Below are 21,926 nucleotides of genomic sequence, written 5' to 3'. Positions count from 1 at the left end.
CTGTACAGTTGTAGCAAGACTTCCCTGTTTTTATACTCCATCCTCCTGGAAATAAAGGCCAATATTCCATTTGCCTCCCCAATTACTTGCTGCACCTGTGTGCCAACTTTTTGTGTTTCATGTACGAGAACACCCAAATCCCTCTGTACCGCAGCATTCTTTAGTCTTTCTCCATTTATATAATATTTTGCTTTTTTATTGTTCCTACCAAAGTGAATGACTTTGCATTTTCCCACATTATACTCCAACTGCTAAATCTTTGCCCACTCGCTTAACCTATCTATATCCCTTTGCAGATACTTTGTGTACTCCTCACAACTTACTTTTCCACCTATCTTTGTATCATCAGCAAATTTGACCACAGTACACTTGCTCCTTCATCCAAGTCATTGATATATATTGTAAATAGTTGAGGCCCCAGCACTGATCCCTGCGGCACCCCACTAGTTGCAGATTACCATCCTGAAAATGACCCCTTTATCCCGACTCTGTTTTCCGTTAGTTAGCCAATCCTCTATCCATGCTAATGTATTACCCCCAACACCATGAGCTCTTACCTTGTGCAGTAACCTTTTATGTGGCACCTTATCGAATGCCTTTTGGAAATCCAAATACACTACATCTACTGGCTCCCCTTTATCCACCCTGCTCGTTACTTCCTCAAAGAACTCTAATAAATTTGTCAAACACGATTTCCCTTTCATAAAACCATGTTGACTCTCCTTGATTTTATTTTGAGTCACTAAAAGTCCTGCTACTACTTCCTTAGAATTGATTCTAGCATTTTCCCAATGACAGATGTTAGGTTAATTGGCCTATTGTTACCTGCTTTCTGTCTCACTCCCTTCTTGAATAGCGGCATTACATTTGCGGTTTTCCAATCTGCTGGGACCTTTCCAGAATCTAGTGAATTTTGGAAGATTACAACCAATGCATCCACTATATCTGTAGCCACTTCTTTTAAAACCCTTGGATGCAAGCCATCGAGTCCAGGGGACTTGTCAGCCTTTAGACTCATTAGCTTTCCTAGTACTTTTTCTCTAGTGATAGTGATTGTTTTTAGATCCTCCCTCCCCTTTGCCCCTTGATTATCTACTATTAATGGTATGCTTTTAGTGTCTTCTACTGTGAAGACAGATACAAAATATCTGTTCAATGCCTCTGCCATTTCCTTGTTTTCCATTATTATTTCCCCAGTCTCATTCTCTAAGGGACCTATACTTACTTCAGCTACACTCTTCCTTTTTATATACTTGTAAAAGCTCTTACTGTCAGTTTTTATATTTCTTGCTAGTTTACTCTCATAATCTATTTTCTCCATCTTTTATTTTAGTTCTCCTTTGCTGGTTTCTAAAGTTTTCCCAATCTTCAGGCTTACCAGTAATCTTTGCCACGTTTTATGCCTTTTCTTTTAACTTGATACCATCCTTAACTTCCTTAATTAGCCATGGTTGGTACACCCTTCTCATGGAGTCTTTCCTCCTTACTGGGATATATTTTTGTTGAGAGTCATAAAATATCTTTTTAAATGTCTGCCACTGCTTATCCACAGTCATACCTTCTAATCTGTTTTCCCAGTCCACTTTAGCCAACTCTGTCCTCATGCCATTGTAATTGCCCTTATTTAAGTTTAATACAGTAGTTTATAGATCCAAGATCCTCAGTCTCAAACTGGATGTGAAATTCTATCATATTATGATCACTGTTTCTTAAGGGATCCTTTACTTTGAGGTCATTATTTAATCTTGTCTCATTACCCATTACCAGATCTAATGTGGCCTGTTCCCTGGTTGGTTCGACAATGTCTGTGGAATTTGCTGCCCCAGGAAGCTGTGGAAGCTACATCATTAAATAAATTTAAAACAGAAATAGACAGTTTCCTAGAAGTAAAGGGAATTATGGGTTACAGGGAGCGGGCAGGAAATTGGACATGGTTGGGATCGGATCAGCCATGATCTTGTTGAATGGCGGAGCGGGCTCGAGGGGCCGATTGGCCTGCTCCTGCTCCTATTTCTTATGTTCTTATGTTCTTATGTATTGTTCTAAGAAACAATCCTGAATACACTCTATGAAATCATCCTCAGGGATACTTTTGCCATTTGTTTTGTCCAATCTATATGAAAGTTAAAATCACCTATGATTATTGCATTACCTTTTTTACAAGCCCCCATCATTTCTTGATTTATATTTTGCCCTACAGTGCAGCTACTGTTAGGGGGCCTCTAGACTACTCCCACCAGTGATTTCTTACCTTTGCTATTTCTTACCTCCGCCCAAATTGATTCTACATCTTGATCTTCTGAGCCAAGATCATTTCTCACTATTGTACTAATTTCATCCTTTATTAACAGAGCTACCCCACGAGAGTAGTAAGGTTGAGGAATAGTGATGAGTTGGGGAGGGATTTAGGTGGGCAAAGTATCCGAGAGGTAACAGGAAGGTGAGGAGACAGCAGAGAAGGGCCCAAGAGGGGTAAAGAGAAGAGAAAGAAAAAGGGAGATAGAAGTAATGGGCTCGGGTCCGCAGCAGCCAAAATGCACACCTGAATGGACTCAGGGTACAAGTGCATAGCAAAGGTTAGGATAGATATATCCTGGTAATAAATGGAGAATACAGAGAAGACAATAAGAGAGAGTCCAAAGTTAAAGTCAGAGGTCCTGTGGCAGAATTAAATTGACTTGTAGAAAGGGAGCAGTCAGTTTCACAACTCAGCCTGCATTATCAGTTTCTGGGATGATGCTGGGGGAGCAGGAGGTGGAGACTGTGCAAGAGCCAGAATTCGTCTAGTGTGGCTGATGTGGTTGGGTAGAATGTAAGCAATAGTTCATATAAAAATCCAATTAAAAATTGATGGGTGCATGAAATGCATCAATAGCATCAATAGGGCGGCAGGGAAGAAGGTTGGCTTGAAATTTTTGAAGATCCAAAGTAGACCGTGGAAGCTCAGCTGCATGGACTCGACGGGCCAAATGGCTTCCTTCCATGCTGTAACCATTCTATGATTCTATGTAATGTGAATAAAGCAAATGATGGATAAATGTTCAAGTCAAAATGCACTCCCATGTTCCATGTCATTAGATACACAATGTCCTCCTTCTCACCACAGGGAAGTCACCTTCATCCAGTTCCACTATATCCATCCATGAGAACACAAACATTTCAGAAGGCACGACAAGGCACAGGAAAGTGAGAAATCGATTGAAGGGAGAATTGTCATAGTCACCCTGTGAGAGGAATCCCGTTTACTGCTGAATAATAGGAAGACCTGTTGCTATATCCTCCAGAGGGTTTTCTTTGAGCTAGCACAAATATGGAGGAGGCTCTGCAATAAATGACGAGCAAGGGATCACATCAGCCACAATAGACAAATGCTGGCTCATCCACCATCTCCACCTCCTGCTTCCCCAACATCATCCCAGAAACTTGCAGAGGAGAATACGCTCCTGCTTGAGCAAGCTACTGGCAAAGGCCATCCAGGAACACCCAGATGCATACATGACACAACTGGATTTTGCACATCTGGAAGAGCAGGTAGATCAGTGTTTCATCTGCTCATTATACTGGTGCAAAACCAGCAATCTTCATCCTTGTTGCTCCAGGAAGTAACTACTTAATTCTCCCCTAAGTCACTTGAATGCCACAATGGAGCCAGAATCTACGTCTTTTATTATTGAGGTGTCCTTGTCATCTAGAGTATCGCTCTGCAGGACATTGATTGGCCAATTGGTTGATGTGAAGCTCAGCAGACACTTTTTCTCAAATCTGCAACTAGAAATATGCGACTGTATTCTAATACAGTGATCACACAAACTTCTCAGACATTGAAAACTTTGCTTTGTTCAAATATTGTCACCATATTGAACAGAATTACTGTCACAGTGCAGGCATGGCTAAGAAGAATTTTTATTTCCTGTTCATTTCAAATTAGTATTTCAAACTGTAGTCGAGAAAATTGAGTGAATTGTATATTAGTTTTAAAATAGAAACTGATACTTTACCTGTGTTTTTTTTAGTTGAAATGTATGTTGAATGAGTTCTAGATGTTTCAGTAGACTTGACACTCAACATCATGGAGCAGTAGTCAACAGTGCAAATCAGGTGCAGAACTTTGTAGTCAAACAGTAGGGTACATGTCAGTACTCTATTCAGACCTCGTGGAAGCTCAGCTGCATGGACTCGACGTACTCCATACGCTTCTGGCCAGTGAGTACTCCATACGCTTCTGGCCATTGAGACACAAGGGATACATTCAAGCTCTGGAGGCCATTCGAAGAAAAGCAACAAGACTAATCACTAATGTCGACGGGATGAGTTAGAAGGGAAGACAAGAAAAACTTGGGTTTTCCAGCGTTGAAAAGAGGTAACTGAGAGGTGACCTTATGGAGGGATATAGGATAGTAAACAGCATGGAAAAGGGGTACTACTGCAAACTAAACCATGACAGTTCAAATTCGTACAAGGCAAATGTAGGTCAGATGTTAGGAAATTCTTCTCCAAGTACAGCTGTCGAGGGGAAAACACTGGAATCATTCAGGAAACAGTTGGATGCTGTGTTGGGGGATTAGCGAACATGGGCCACATCTGTATCTATATTCCAACTGTGTGAGGTGTTCATTTTTATCGCTATTGTCTTTGTTTTTCACTGGCCAGTCTTCTGATCCCATTTCATCTGTAGGATGGATCCTTCAGCAGAATGTTTAGTCACTCTGCAGGTTGTAAGTGGTCAGACACATATTGCGCTCTGTATATCTTTTTTTATTATTCATTCTCAGGATGTGGGCGTCACTGGCAATGCCGCCTTCATTGCCTATCCAAGTTGCCCTTGAGTGGCTTGCTAGGCCAGTCCAGAGGGCAGTTAAGAGTCAACCATGTTGGTGTGGGAACAGAGTCATATATAGGGCCAGACTGGGTAAGGATGGCAGGCTTTCTTCCGTAAAGGACATTAGTGAACCAGTTGGGTTTTTATGACAATCCAACAGCTTCATGGTCACTTTTACTGATACTAGCTTTTGATTTCCTGATTTTTTTAAACAGAATTCAAATTCTCAAACTCCATAGTGGGACTTGAACTCATGTTCTCTGGATTATTAGTCCAGGCCTCTGGATTACTGGTCCAGTCACATAACCACTGATGGATTCTGCTGACATTATACATGCCAGAGGTGTACTTCATGTTCAAAGATATATATTGCAAGGAAAAATGGAGTAAACAAATGCAATATACTTAGTGTTTGTTGCACATACAGCAAATGACATGAGTACAATCATCACTATGAACACTGGAGGCCCCCAAAAACATCTGAATGGTTCAAATGAACAATTTAAAAATGCGTTTCTGTCACACTAGCTTTGTTTCACTAACATAGGTTAAATGCTAATCTGAGAGAGGCTTGGATAGGCCAAATGATGAATTGAATTTGCAGGTTAACTGGGCCACCCTCAATAACTGGCACAGTTGGCTTTTTACACACTACCACCAGACTAAACAATGTCCGAATTCACAATTCAGCATAACTTCCTGCCCATACAGTCTGTAGTCCTTTCGCCTGCCTCTCTTGACACGCACTCTTCCACTATTTTGCCCCGTTATGATTTGCCAAAGCCATTCTCTACCATGAAAGTTTCGATCGCCTAAGGGGGTCAAAGAGGAATTTCCCCGATTTTTTCCCCTCCCCCAAATTGGCCTGGGTTTTTTATCTGGTTCTTTGCCTCTCCCAGGAGATCACGTGGTTTCAGGTGGGATGCAGACTATATATATTGTGATGCTCAAGGCATTGCAGTTGTGTGGGACAGGCTGGATGGACCAGAGGGTCTTTTCTTGTCTGTCATTGTTCATATGTTCATATGAAGTTATGAGCTTTCTCTGCACTCCCATTGCTGCCCAGTCCCCTCCCCCTATCGCTCCTTAATTCTCTTGCACTGATTTTAATCTTCCCACTGGAGATCTTGGCTGCTCTTGATCATTGTGGACCTCTTGTCAGGCTAAAACTAAATTGGTATGTACAAAAACATTTTTTAAAAATTGGATAACGAGGTTAAGAGAAAAAACACGGATAATAAAGGAGGAAAAACTTGCACTTATGTGTCTCCTTATCGCACCCCTCAGAAACATTTCAAAGCTTTGCATCCAATGAATCACTTTTTAATTCAGTAGGTAAAACAGCAGCCATTTTGTGCATAGCAAGATCTCAAAAACAGCAATGAGATGAATGACCAGATAATTTGTTTCTAGTGACATTGATTGAAGGAGAAATATTGGCCAGTACATGGGAAGAACTCTGCTGCTTATCTTCAAACAATGCCATGGGATCTTTAATGTGCACCTGAACCCCTGGAGCAGGCAGACATCTCATCTGAAAGACGGTACCTCTGACAATGCAGCACTCACTCAGTATTGCACTGAGGTATGGGCCTAGGTTAGGTGCTCAAGTCTATAGAGTGGGGCTTGAACCCACAAACTTCTGACAAGAGGCAAGAATGTTACCTACTGAGCCAAGCTAACACCAACAGGGGAGTAAAAAGTAGAAAATAATAATGAGAAAATGAATGAAAGCAGAGAAAGAACAAAGAGAATTTAATGCATTGGGTGTGGGGGGGAGAGGGAGCTAATGTAGGTCAGAGAGGACAGGATGATGGGCCATTACTTGACCAGTCATGAAGAAACTATGTTGGCATTGTATCTGCTGTATGAAGTTGAAATAAAACGTTGCCACTCTATGCCCTGTCCTCCTTGATGGCCACTGCCATTAATACATTAGATTTACATAGAATTTACAGCACAGAAATGGGCCATTCGGCCCATATGATCCATGCCAGTGTTTATGCTCCACACGATCCTCCTCCCACCCTACTACATCTCATGCTATCAGCATATCCTACTATTCCTTTCTCCCTCATGTACTTATCTAGCTTCCCCTTAAAGGCATCTAAGCTATTCGCCTCAACTACTCCATGTGGTAGCAAGTTCAACATTCTAACCACTCTCTTGGTAAAGAAGTTTCTCCTGAATTCCTAATTGGATTTATTAGTGACTATCTTATATTTACGGTCCCTAGTTTTGAACTCCCCCACAGGTGAAAACATCTTCTTTACATCTACCCTTTCGTACCCCTTCATAACTTTAAAGACCTCTATTAGGACACTCCTAGAGAAAAGAGTCCCAGCCTGTTCAGTCTTTCCTGATAGTTACATAGAATTACATAGAATGTACAGCACAGAAACAGGCCATTCGGCCCACAGGTCCATGCTGGTGTTTATGGTCCACACGAGCCTCCTCCCTCCTTACTTCCTCTAACCCTATCAGCATATCCTTCTGTTCCTTTCTCCCTCATGTGTTTATCTAGCTTCCCCTTAAATGCAGTTATAACCTCTCAGTTCTGATATCATCCTAGTAAATCTTTTTCGCACTTACTCTGGTGCCTCAATATGTTTTTTGTCATATGGAGACCAGAACTGTGCACAGTTGCTAGTGGTATTATACATGGCTCAGCTTCCTCACTTTCAAAGTCATTATCATAAAATCTCCAACTCAGTGTTACAGTAGGAAACAGTTGGAGGTGTCTGAAAAGTATGCTGATTTCTAAACTAGCTTCCAAGCTGCCTCTTTGCAATCCAAACAAAATCTCTTCACCATCGTTATATTTTATAGCTTCCTGAGACACTTGCTGAGTCAATGCTCAGTCCCAAGCAATCACAACAGATTGTGCCTTTCATCATCTGAATTACAAACAAAGCAACAAATTTCAACAACCTAACGGCAGATTAAAAAGCACCAAATCTAGTTTTAGGAAAGTTTCTGAATTTGCACGACGCAGAGTTGTGTTTTGTGTTTTGTGGAGGACTGTGTTCAGTTTATACTCTGGGCTGTGTCAGAGTTCCTTTCCCAGTGGATAAGAAACAAATGTCTGTTTCATTTTGATAGTTAAAATTCCAACTAAAAGGCGGCCAGTTATAGAATCGCAGCATCCTAGCTGGAATGCACTGCAAGTAGTGGTGCACAGATCCAATATTATGGCATAGAAATTGGATCATGCCCGAATTGGAGTGCGATCCCAATGCAGCACATGGGATAGTACCAGAATCCGTGGACGCCATTCGCGACCACAGAGGCTGCTCATTGGTCATGGGGTGGGCACAAGATTGGCCAGCTTGGACACCGATCAAGGGTCTCGAGGGAGTCCAGGGGGGTGGGGTGGGGTGGGGACGAGCGGTTGCCGGCAGCAGCTCATGGTTTTAATGTGGAGCTGGGACGGGCACTCTTGCTTTTCCTGGCTCCATGATAAGGTAAGTAAAAAACGTTTACGGATTGCTGGTTTGGCTGCTGAGCGCCTGAAAAAATTGACCGCAGCACGCACAGCACATGCCGCAGTCCAATTTGGCAAAAAAGGGGCCTGAAACAGGTGTTAGCCCCGATTTGCATTTTGAATGGGCCCCAGTGCCCGTTTCAGGCACACGCCCTGGACGCCTGCAGAGGAGCCCTAACCAAATAGCGGGCGATGCTCTACCGGCGCGGAATGAGCATGCTCACGCCGCCAGCCATATTGAACCCTTAAGTGCCCATTTTACGGCTGTGAATCTGGCACATTGAGTTCCAATGTCAAGGCTAAAAAGTTGGACTTTTGCCTGATGCAGTGGCATATGCTCAGCATACTCAGCAGGAATTTGTTTCTGCAATATACCATGTTATAATCCAACCCCCAACCCCCCTCACTACTTCTTTAGTTTAACCAAAAGTCTTTCTTCATTCTGTGCTCCTCAGCCTATCAGAAGAAACTAGGAGGAATAATCAGGAAATACAGGACTTTGGATCGGGGTAATGTGCTTGATCAATATACCTTAAAGATGTACTGAGTCCAAAACCACATCTGTGCAAACCAATGAGCTAAGTTTGAAATACCTGTCCAAAACCAGATCTGGAGCAAATATGAGCTTTCCCGGATGTTCCATGGAGCGCCAGACAAGGCCAATCATCAAAATTTCTAACCAGCAGCATTCCAGTAGTTGCACCTGGTCATGAAGTGTTAAATCCACAAATCCTGGAGGAGTGGGGGGGGAAAAGACTGCGTTAGAGATACATATACACTTTAGACAGTGAAAACAAGGCATGCAATGAACACCGAATCTGCTAATTGTACATGAGGCTGACAGCTCAGCACTGTGTCCATTCTCTTGGAGCAAGCACACGCAGATTGCAATCATGCCGACAACATAAATCAAATGGAAAAACAAACTCATTATTGCCTTTTATTACACGGTATTAATACATGGAGAATTTCTAAAAACGTAGTTGGCTAAAAGGGTTAAATGATGAGGACAAGTTGCATAGTCTAGACTTGTATTCCCTCGAGCGTCTCTTTTCAGCCAACATAATGGCCAATAGTGATCTTGTGACCATTCCAATTGCCACTTGGCCAGTAGAAATCATCTTACTGATCTGTGACGGTTGCTTTTGAGCACTTGCAATTTTTTGAGTGCCATGATTGGCCTGTGGGAAGATGTGACACCAAAACCTTTGGGATGTCCTGAGGTCGTAAAAGGTTCTGTATCAATGCAAGTTCTTTCTTTAGGAACTTAGGAATATAATATGAGGACAGGTTGCATAGACTAGTCTTGTATTCCCTTGAGTATAGAAGATTAAGGGTTGATCTAATTGAGGTGTTTAAGATGATAAAAGGATTTGATAGGGTAGGTAGAGAGAAACTATTTCCTCTGGTGGGGAAGTCCAGAACAAGAGGGCATAACCTTAAAATTAGAGCTAGGCCATTCAGGGGTGATGCACTTCTTCATACAAAGGGTAGTGGAAATTTGGAACTCTCTCCCCTAAAAAGCTCTTGAGGCTGGGTCAATTAAAAATTTCGAAACTGAGATTGATAGATTTGTGTTGAGTAAGGGTATTAAGGGTTACGGAACCAAGGCGGGTAGATGGAGTTGAGAGACAGATCAGCCATGATCTAACTGAATGGCAAAACAGGCTCGAAGAGCTAAATGGCCTACTCCTGTTCCTATGTTCCTTCCTATGTTTATGTGACAACTTGTACTCATTCATTATTTCTGAATCAGCACAGACTAGTCTTCAACTGGGAAGTTCTGATGTAAGTGGCCCATTGCCTGAATGAAAAAGGAGGAATCACCCCGACTCAGATTCTCCTTTTGGCTCCTACAAGTTCACTCATCCTAATGGCCTGTATGACTTGAAACTGTCATCCATTGCATGTAGGGGTTGCCAATCCTCCAGGATTGTCCTGGAGTCTCCAAGAATTATAGATTAATCTCCTGGACACTGCTGCAAGCAACCTGGGAGAAAAATCATAGAGGCATTAAAAATTGGTGTTTCTTTTCATATTTTCTTCAAACACTTTTGTTTTTTAGATATAACAATATTGGAGATGGGGGAGAAAGGCTGTTTGACTGACAGTCAAGAATCATCCAATCAGATAACTAAAAGTCTGTTCACTCTCCAATTAGCGTGAGAAGGCGAAGCACCGCAAGGATGGACATGTCGGACGATCAATGGCAAGAGCGTGGGGGCAGGGCAGTGGAAGGCAGGAGATCATGTGATGAAACCTTCTGGAATATGTCCGACCAGAGTTGGCAACCCTAATTGCATACTTGTGGATAAACTGGACAAGTACCAATTTGGAGTTACCCAGCAATGTAATACCTTTGACCTCATTCAGAAAGAAGGAGCTTTGCAATGTGTCTTTGGTTTCATCTATCCTCATGTTAATGGTAGCTCCAACGTGAACTTACAAAAGATAAGTCAATGAAGCATCAGAATTACCAAACAGAAGGTGACCAAAAGATTGGTCAAAGAGGTGGCTTTAAAGAGGTGAAGAGGTGCAGGCTATTAGGGAGGGAATTCCAGACGTGGAGTGTAGGCGGCTGATGGCACGGCCGCCCTTGGAGGGGCAAAGGGGGCATGGGGGAGGTGAATGCACAAGAGGCCGGAGTCAGAGGAATAGAGAATTGGTACAGTGTAGTAGAGTTGGAAGAGATTACAGAGAAAGAGAGGTGATGAAGGGATTTAAACAGGAAGATGAGAATTTTAAACAAAGAAGAAATCGAGCAAATGGATAAATATGTATATCTGGAAGGGCTGATTTCAGAAGGAGGGTGCTGAGAAAATGAAACTAAAGAATAACAACTCTGACAGCTGCTGATTGTAGACGACTGGAATGCAAGGAGTATGTCTTTAGCAAACAAACTCTGGGAGAACGTGTTTAATTGTGTGCTGAAAGGACAGTAGATGATCATCAGTTACAGGAATGGCTTAGCTTAGATGATCTTGTCTGGGCTTCAGAGGCTCCAAGATGAGACAAGACGTACGAAAATTGGGGATTGAACAAACCAATAGAGGAATAAGTCACCCAACAATGACTAGGATGGTTCGGACGTGTATGAGTACTGACAGATTAGTGAAGAGTGTTATGCATTCTTATGTAGAAGAAACGAGATTGAGGGGAAAACAATGAATTATTAAGAGTAATATTAAGGCCAAACCATTTAGTTTTATGGAAATACAACAACATCAACCTACATTTAAATAGGGCTTTTAAGATAGAAAAACGTCCCAAGGGCTTCACAGAAGTGTAATGGACGCTGAGCTAAAGAAGGAGATATTAAGAAGGGTGATTAAAAACTTGGTCAAGCAGGTGGGTTTTATGGATGGTCTTAAAGGAGGAGAAGTGGAGAGGCGGAGTGGTCTATGGAGGGAATTCTAGTGCTTAGGGCCTAGATGGCTGGAGGCACAACCGCCAATGTTCAGGCGAAGGGAGTGGGGGGTGCACATAGCCAAAGTCAGAGGAAGACAGAGTTCTCAGAAGGTTGTAGGACCGGACATTATAGAAATGAAGCAGAGCAAGGCCATGAAGGGATTTAAACCTGAGGATGAGAATTTTAAAATCGAGGTGGTGGACCGGGAGCCAATGTAGGTCAGTGAGCACAGGAGTGATGGTGGAATGGGACTTGGTGTGGGATAGGATACAGGCAGCAGAGTTTTGGATGAGCTGAAGTTAATGGAGGATGGAAGATGGGAGGCCGGCCAGGAGAGCATTCGAATAGTCAAGTCTGGAAGTAACGAAGGTATGGATGCTCATGCAGTTTCAAGAGGTCCACAATGATCAAGAGCAGCCAAGATGTCCAGTGGGAAGATTAAAATCAGTGCAAGAGAATTAAGTATGAGGGTTACCTCCCAACTGCACTGTGGGAGAACTTTCACCACACGGACTGCAGCGGTTCAAGAAGGCGGCTCACCACCACCTTCTCAACGGCAATTAGGGATGGGCAATAAATGCCGGCCTCGCCAGCGACGCCCAGATCCCATGAACGAATAAAAAAAAGCAGATGGGCTGAGGCAGGGCGGAAATGGGCAATGTCACAGGGATGGCTATAGGTGGTCTAAGTAGTATACTTTAGAGAGTAAATTCAGCAAGGCTCTGAGTCTCACTTGATGAGCATGTGCTTCAGAGCATCCCCTCAGTGTCCGATTTGTGGCGTTCCCAATTTTCCAGTCCAGAAAATGGAGAGGGCTATGAATTAATGCAGAGATCTCTGCACCTGATTCTCTAACCACTTCGAGTGAGGCTCCCCACTGAATATCCAATAGAAAGGATTGGCAGAGTTTCATTCATTCACAAGTTATCCACCAATCTGATGGAGAAAATCCTATCGTCCTCATCATCAGCTTCTTGTTTGAAATCCAATGAAACGATTTTACCTGCCTACCCCTGAAAGGAATCATTGTACTTAACACTTTACTACTTCCTACATATTAAAGATTTTACTTCTGCATGCACTTCTTGTCAAATTTTTCCATTAAAAATTCCTATGTCAATATTTATAATGGAAACTGCCTTTGTAAACTTGTCACACTGTTATCACACTGCCCTACCAATGGAACATCTGCAGCACCACCACTGTCCAGAAGTTGTAATTACAACATGTTAAGTTTACATAGGGCGTTCTCATTATAAATGTGGATATAGGGATTTTTAATGGAAATGTAAAAATAAAGACAGAATGTGTGACTTTAAAGATAAATGTTGGCTGAGAGACTGCATGAGCATCCTGCTCCTAGACCCCATCACTGCTCCAAGTCACCTGCTAAAGAAAGAAAGACTTGTATTGATATAGAACCTTTCACGATCTCAGGATGTCCCAAAGGAGGTGTGTGACTATGATCTGAGGATAGCTCTTCCGGGGAAGCCTGACATCCAATCCAGCTCCTTGTAACAGTGCAGCTGAACCAGTAGCTTATGAGCATGGGGACTAAATCTTCTCTCCTTATCCCTCATCTAGCTCGAAAGAGACCATATTGAAGAGAAGAACATTGGAACAGGAGTAGGCCATTCAGCTGCTCGAGCCATTCAATTAGATCATGGCTGATCTGTACCTCAACTCCTGCCTACTACTACCATATCCCTTGATATCCTTACCTAACAAAAATCTATCGGTCTCAGCCTTGGAAGCTCCAATTAACTCAGCGTCCACAGCCTTTTGGGATAGTGAGTTCCAGATTTCTACTACCCTTTGTATGAAAAAGTGCTTCCTGATTTCACTCCTAAATGGCCTGGCTCTAATTTTAAGATTATGTCCCCTCGTTCTTGATTCCCCCCACCAGAGGAAATAATTTCTATCTACCCTATCGAGTCCTCTTAACATTTTAAACACCTCGATCAGATCACCTGAGCCACTAGTCATTCTAACAAAAACCCCTAGTTTCTGTTAGAAGCCCCTAGCAAATTTTCTTCAGGTCCAGTCACTGCCCCTTTAATTATCTTATCTGAGAAGAGGAATGCTCAGTGCACGCTTACTAAAGAATTTGGCTGCTTGAATCTGAAACATTCTTCCTTGTTTTCGCTCTGTCAGGACGCAAACCAACTTGCATTCAAAAGTGGTATTCATCACCAATTGCAAATTAGCAGATTTATTGAATTTGGTTTCGGAACTTGGCATTTTTGGGATCTGAACTCAGATGCTGGGCTGCTATTCGAGCATCATAGCCACACCATACAGTGGCTCCAAGTATACATTTCCGGGGTCAATTTATGAGTGCCAACAGGGAGCCTTGCCCTCCAGCAGTGAAAATTGGGAATTCTGGCAAGAAAATGGCCACAAACAACAATTTGCATTTATATAGCGCCTTTAACATAATAGAATGTCCCAAGGTGCTTCACAGGAGAGCTATCAGACAAAATTTGTCACCAAGCCACATAAGGAGATATTAGGACAGGTGAGCAAAGGCTTGGTCAAAGAGGTAGGTTTTAAGGAGTATCTTAAAGAAAGAGAGAGAGATGGAGAGGCAGAGAGGTTTAGGGAGGGAATTCCAGAGCTTAGGGCCTGGACAGCTGAAGGCACAGCTGCCAATGGTGGAGCAAAGGAAGTTAGGGATGCACAAAAGAACATAAGAACATAAGAAATAGGAGCAGGAGTAGGCCAATCGGCCCCTCGAGCCTGCTTTGCCATTCAATAAGATCATGGCTGATCTGATCCTAACCTCAAATCTAAACTCATGTCCAATTTCCTGCCCGCTCCCCGTAACCCCTAATTCCCTTTACTTCTAGGAAACTGTCTATTTCTGTTTTAAATTTATTTAATGATGTAGCTTCCACAGCTTCCTTGTGCAGCAAATTCCACAGACCTACTACCCTCTGAGTGAAGAAGTTTCTCCTCATCTCAGGGCCAGAATTGGAGGAATGCAGAGATCTCTGAGGGTTGTGGGGCTGGAGGAGGTTATAGAAATAGGGAGGGGGCAAGGCCATGGAGGGAATTGAACACAAAGATGAGAATTTTAAATTCAAGGCACTACTGGACCGGGAGCCAATGTAGGTCAGCAAGCACAGGGGTGAAAACCCTGGGCAGTGCACTTTCTGATCGGCACTGCAGACAGGCATGGTGCCCACTGGCACTGCGAACTTGTGTGATTGCCGCCTTTTCCAGTCCTACAACTGCATTACCTGATAAAATGTGCAGTGTTCCAATTGATCTCAGTTGTCACAGAAACAGGAATTTTAATGCCGTAGCTTGGCTCCAGATTTGATGGGTTTTGGCCAGTTCAGAGGAAAAAAACCCCAAAATATCCAAAGCAAGGCCAAGTCTTTTGTCCTTAATATCTTGTTTGTTTTAGTTTTATGACTTTTCCCTTTTGAGAGGTACTAAAGACAAGGATTAAACAAGGCAACTTGTATGTTTGTTGTGCCTGGCTGGTTTGGCCATACTGAAATTGTTTCCATTGAGACTTATTAACCAGACACAGTCAAAGGGTGATATGATCACATCGGCTAGGATCACAAAGCTAAGCTTTATTTTACACATTTAGAAATCGCCACTGTGCAATGGAGCAACAAACTAATAGAATCACATATTGCTTGTTGTAACAATATGATCCTATTGCATACAACAGACTGATGAGAAGCCTGGGAACATTTTGTTACTTTTCTATCTTATATTCAGCTGATAACTCAATCAGTCTATTCAGTAAGGGCGGCCAAGGCCTTGACTATGCTGGTCATCAAACATTCCTTCTACACTGTCCCATCAAACACTCCCTCTATACTGTCCCATCAAACACTCCACCTACACTTTCCCATTAAACAATCCCTTTACACTGTTCCATCAAATACTCCCTCTACACTATCTCATCTGAGCATTTGGGAGGCAGCAGCCAAACAATGCTCTCATGATGCATGGCTCTCACTAAACTGGCAACAAACATACCGCATCACCCAACCAGACAGCTCGGGAGCGGACACAGAAAGGCTGGCAAGATGGAGCTCACGGTGGAGAGCTTCACCTGCTGGAAGGGCACGTTGGGAGTTTTTGATCGCAAAAGGTCACTGCACTCCGCAGAATCTTCTGCCCATTGAGTTTAGCGACTGAAAAATTGGATCCTTGTTTATCGAAAGCCGCGCCAATTCTCCTACAGGAGCAGCCGATGAGCGCGACTCTGTGATGGGACCTTCGCATCTCAAAATTGGCTCTTAGAATCGGACAAATCTTTCAAAAAAGAGAAGCAAAAAACAAAAAGGAGAAAAGGGGACTCTGTGTATAGAGTTTAAAATTTTTTAAAAAGGGACAAGCGCCCTCAAACTTATACTGGATTCAAGTGTCAGCCAAAATCGGGAGGAGATGAATAAACCTGGGGCAAATACGTAAAGGTCAGCTTGTAAATGACCCCACCAGCCGCCTGATTTCCCTTCTTGATGCCGCTGATGGGACTGCCTAGAGAGGAGTGGGGGGTAGTCATTGAGGTAGCAGCCGCATGATCCCCCTACTTCATCGGTTGGAGGGAGAGCGCCATGTATGATCTACACATTGGGGTTATTCATAACTTCAGAACAACCGGGCAGACATGGATCTCACGCATGGGCCATTCTCTAAAGGTGACGGGTCAAACTGAGCAGCAAGACACCTACTTATATAAAGGAACTGTCTCTAGTGGAAAGTAGTGTAGTGTATAAGACAGTGTTCAGCGTACGTGTTACACACATGCACATGGACACAAATGGACACACACAGAGACAAACGCACACAGACACTCAGATGTACACAAATGGACACGCATACACACGTACACACACGGACATGCACACACACACATATGGACACAGACACACACAGATACACATACACGCATGGATACACATACACATGGATAAACACACATATATACAAGTACATGGATACACACACACAGATATGCAGAAGGATACACACACACTAAACACACATGGATACACACGCACATGGATACGCATACACATGCACATGAATACAGACATACATGCTCACACAAAATGCACTCTGATACACATACATGTTCAAAATGCACACGGATACACACAGATACACAGACACACAAATACACACACAAAACACACACGGATACACACAAAACACACGGGTACACATACACAGACACACACACATGGATAAACACACACACAAAACACACATGGGTCCACACACACACAGGTACACACACAAAACACACAGATACACAAAAAAACCACAAAATACACACACATGCACAAAACACACAAATACACACAACATACATATGCACAAAACACACAGGGATACACACACGGACACACAAACATACACGGATACACACATACAAAACACATGCCCACACAAAACACACACGAATACACACAAAGACACACATACCATATATGGGTACACACACATAACACACAGATTCTTACACACAGATACACATGTGCAAAATACACACAACATACAGGTACACACACACAAAACACACATAAGACATAAGTTTCCATAACACTTAAACTCTCTTTGACAGTGTTACTTTCTCCAAGTTGACAGTTTTGAATTTCTAACACTCTAAAATATTGGTTGTAAATTAATATATTTCCATTGGTGTAAATAAGAAAGAACATGTAATTATATTGCACCTCATCACATCCTCAGGATAACCCAAAGCGCTTTACAACCAGTGGGTTACTTTTGAAATGCAGTCACTGTTGTTATGTAGGCAAACACGACAGCCAATTTACGCACAGCAGGATCTCACAAACAGCAAACAAATGAATGAGCAGATAGTGTTTTTGGTGGTGTTTAGTTGAGGGAGGAATCTGTTCAGGACACCAGCAGGGCTCAGTGTCCCTTCATGGCCACCATAACTTACGTATCTCCGTGAGATCTATCTGCCCGTGAGTGACTATCCAACAAGTAATGTAATGAAACCAAGGATTCCTGGGATGGCGGGATTGTCGTATGAGGAGAGATTGAGTAGACTAGGCCTGTATTCTCTAGAGTTTAGAAGAATGAGGGGTGGTCTCATTGAAACTTACAAAATTCTTACAGGGCTCGACAGGGTAGATGCAGGGAGAATGTTTCCCCTGGCTGGGGAGTCTAGAACCAGGGGTCACAGTCTCAGAATAAGGGGTAGGCCATTTAGGACTGAGATGAGAAGAAATTTCTTCACTCAGAGCGTGGTGTATCTTTGGAATTTCTACCCCAGAGTGCTGTGGAGGCTCAGTCATTGAGTCCATTCAAAACAGAGATCAATAGATTTCTAGATATTAAAGGCATCAAGGGATATGGGGATAGTGCAGGAAAATGGCATTGAGGTAGACGATCAGCCATGATCTTGTTGAATGACGGAGCAGGCTCGAGGGGCCGGATGGCCTACTCCTGCTCCTATTTCTTATGTTCTTATTGTTCTTAACCTACCCTGTGATTACGCCCTGGCTTTGCACTGATTGCACTATCCTGGAACCATACCTGAGAGACAGTCCAACCCACTAAAGTGACCAGTAAATCATTACCTTTATGAAAATTGCTCTGAAAAATGCTAAGAAGTTTTACTTGAGGTGAATAAATTTTTAATCTGGTTTCTAGCAACACCAGGCAAACACCATTTAAGAAAGACGGCGCTTGCTTTCAACAGCACCTTATCACATCCCAAAGCACTTCACATCCAAATGAATGACTTTTCAAATGCAGCAACTGTTGTTTTGCAGGTACACATGGCAGCCAACAAACAGCAACTGAATGAATGACTAGTTAAATCTACATTTGGTGGTGTAGGTTGAGGGAGGAATGTTCGACTAGTGCCGTGGGATCATTAGTATTCACTTCAACAGGCAGAGGGGACCTCGGTTTAACATCTCATCCGAAAGACGGCATCTCCGACAGTGCAGCACTGGGTTTATCAGCCTAGATTATGTGCTCAAGTCTCTGGAGTGGGGCTTGGACCCACAACCTTCTGATTCAGAGGCAAGAGGGCTACCACTGAGTCAAGGCTGACATTCGACCCTTAAATTAAATTGTGCTTCTAATTTAACAAGAGTAAGTATATATGCATTTGGAATTTCTGTGGGTGTTTTCTCGGTCACCCACTGGCGGAAGACTGGCAGAAACAACGGGAGATTGGGAGAGCTCCCGCAGAAATTCTAATTCTGCTGTTCCCAGTCCTGGGGAAAAAATATGGACTATCTTTCCTGGTTATTTAAACTAGTGGATTATTTGCACAAGCTGGAATAGTTGAGGGGAAAAAATATAAACAAGCAAGGTTAAACCTGATGGTTGAGAACTCGCCCAAAATAAGCGTCGATGTCCGTTTAGCTGGAGCCAGTTTCTATGAGGAGACTCGCCAGGGTTATTGGATGGTGCAATTGATTAACACGGCCAGTTTGAATCCAGCCAACACTAAAAGTCTCCTCTTTCTCTCTCTCTATCTCTGCTGGCTCTAAGAAACCTGAGTGAAATGAATGTTGACAATTTCAGTCAGTGCCCAAAACACAAAACTGCCCTGAGTTTGGCATTAAATTGACAATCCACAAAGGTTGATGGGAAATGAAACTGTCACACTGATGTACTGAGGCTGATGTTAAGTCATAATGCTGGGTGTAGTAGGAGCTTGATATCACAGCTGACCCATGCTGCACCATGACAGACCACACCTCAGGAAAGACATATTGGTCTTGGAGGGGGTGTAGCACAGATTCAGCAGAGTTCTTGCCACCAAATGCTAACTAGTGACCCCACCACTGCAAATTCACACGTATGTCTGTCACACAAGGTCAGCATTATGCTCGCCTATGATGCGCCCCCCATAGTCAAATAGAAAATTGTCGCTCATTGTCTTTGCTCATGCATAAAGAATGGACATTGGGTCGATGTGCCAGCAGGCTGCCAGTGCCCCTGGAGAGGTACCTGGACACAAGACTGTACCATCAGGAGGGGGGGTGGAATTCAAATCCAAAAATGTCATTCCAATACAAGTGTCAGCCGTGGCTCAGTGGGTAGCACTCTCACCTCTGAGTCTGAAGATCATGGGTTTGAGACACTTCAGCACATAATCTAAGGTGACACACCATTGCAGTACTGAGGGATGCTGCACTGTCTGAGGTGCTGTCTTTTGGATAAAATGTTAAACCGATACCATGTCTGCCCTCTCAGGTGGAAGTAAAAGATCCCATGGCACTATTCAAAGAACAGCAGAGGAGTTCTCCTGAGTGTCCTGACCAACATTTATCACACAACCAAAACCTAAATCAGATTATCTGGTCACATGGCTGTTTGTGGGAGCTTGCTGTGTGCAAATTGACTGCTGTGTTTCCTACATTACAAGTGACTACACTTCAAAAGTACTTCATTGGCTGTAAAGCACTTTGGGACGTCGTGAAAGGCACTATAGAAATACAAGTCCTTCTTTCTTTATGAAAAAAATCCAAGGTTGGACTTTGCTTGGCTGTTCGTAATGAAAAGCCGATTGGAATAGGCCAGAGGGTTCTCATGTGTGATGAGAGTTCAAATGTGAGAGAAACCCGAAACTAGTAAATTAAAGTTGCCTCTGGAGATTTCATAAGGAATAACCCAAGTTTCTATCTGTCAAGCAGTTTTCTTTTAATGAAAAGATAGAAGGACAGAGCAAGGATTCAGGTCAATATCAGCACCGTTTATTCAAATTTTAGGTATTTGACTTTCTTCATGAATCCAATGTACAATAACAACCTGACCCATCCGAAGAAATGTGTTTCTGGATCCCGTTTTTGAGGTTACCTAGTAAAAAACACAATTTATATTCCTAGTTATTGCATGATGTTATCACTCGTTCTGCGACTGCCAAATGACATCTTAAGAGGGAGCTTTATCTATGGAATCCATCTCTAAACAGATCAAACATTGGATGCAAGAGCAGCCCATTACAGCTGTGTTCCCAGACAGTACTGACCATCTGAAGTGTTGTAACATTGTCATCAGATAGAACATAATAGTCAGCAGAGAAATGTAAGTCTGTTTCTATTAATTACGATGCCAGATGGCCAGTGTGAGCCTCTATCTCTCACTGCCATTCAAAGTATGGATACTCTGTCCTGATCTATTTACAGTGTTTCATTATTACTTTTTACATTGTTCTATTCTGTGTCAGCTCAGTCGGTAGCACTCTCAGCTCTAAGTCAGAAGGTAGTGAGTTCAAGTCCCACTCCAGAGACTTGAGTACAAAATCTAGGCTGACACTTCAGTGCAGTACTGAGGGAGTGCTGCATTGTCAGAGGTGCTGTCTTTTGGATAAGACGTTAAACCGAGGCCTCGCCTGGCCTCTCAGATCCCATGGCACCATTTGAAGAGCAGTGGAGTTCTCCCTGGTGTTCTGCCCAACATTTATCCCTCAACCAAAACCTAAAACAGATTATTGGGTCATTATCACATGGCTGTTTGTGGGACCTTGCTGTGCGCAAATTGGCTGCTGTGTTTCCTACATTACAACAGTGACTACGCTTCAAAAGTATTTCATTTGCTGTAAAGTGCTTTGAGACGTCGTGAAAGGCGCTATATAAATCCAAGCTCTTTCTTTCTTGTGTTGGACCTGGTTTCACACAATCATCATGGTTCAGTTTATTGCCACTTCAACACTTTCACCAATTAAACACTGCTGCACACTAACATTTTGAGGGGTGTACATTTAAGCATCCTCAGTGACAATTCCCTTTTACTATTGTTCAGCTTTGCTTTGGTCACCCTTGCTGGGAATTCTCACCCCGTTCTGTGCTATAAGATTCTTTGACTCTATATGTATAGGCGATGGAAGCCATTCTAGCTCACCTCTTGCACAGAAACCCACAGTAAAGGGGCAGTGTATTGGGTAGCTTTCACTCAGGGTTAGTTCCCTGAACAGGCTGCACTTCAAAGATTTTGCAGGAGGCAGAGACAATGTTGCAGCAGGCGTTCTATTGGTTATAGCATAAACATTTGTATTTAAAAAAGTGTATTTTAGTTTTTAAATCAGAGCTATAATTCCAAAGCAAGTAATCTGCAGCAAGACCTGTGATCTGTCAACGCAATAATTGCAGTATTGCGCACACCTCGACCTATAAACGCGATCAAGTGGCTAACAGGACGTGTTACCGTAACGATAACACCCTTTTAATGAACTCAGCAGCACATTTGAA

General features: G+C 42.8%; 1 protein-coding gene across 1 annotated transcript in view; it reads right to left on the bottom strand.

Moving 5' to 3' along the window:
• Positions 1-21,926, bottom strand: part of esr1 (estrogen receptor 1) — a 228,103-nt gene that overhangs the window by 39,138 nt on the left and 167,039 nt on the right. Inside the window, exon 5 of the mRNA XM_067989369.1 lies at positions 8,897-9,035. Coding sequence (XP_067845470.1) covers positions 8,897-9,035 — 139 coding nt within the window. The remainder of the gene's footprint in view (positions 1-8,896; positions 9,036-21,926) is intronic.

The sequence above is a fragment of the Heptranchias perlo genome, chromosome 8 (genome assembly GCF_035084215.1).
Source record: "Heptranchias perlo isolate sHepPer1 chromosome 8, sHepPer1.hap1, whole genome shotgun sequence".
Taxonomy (NCBI): Eukaryota; Metazoa; Chordata; class Chondrichthyes; order Hexanchiformes; family Hexanchidae; genus Heptranchias; species Heptranchias perlo.
This window is presented reverse-complemented; position numbering and strand designations above follow the sequence as displayed.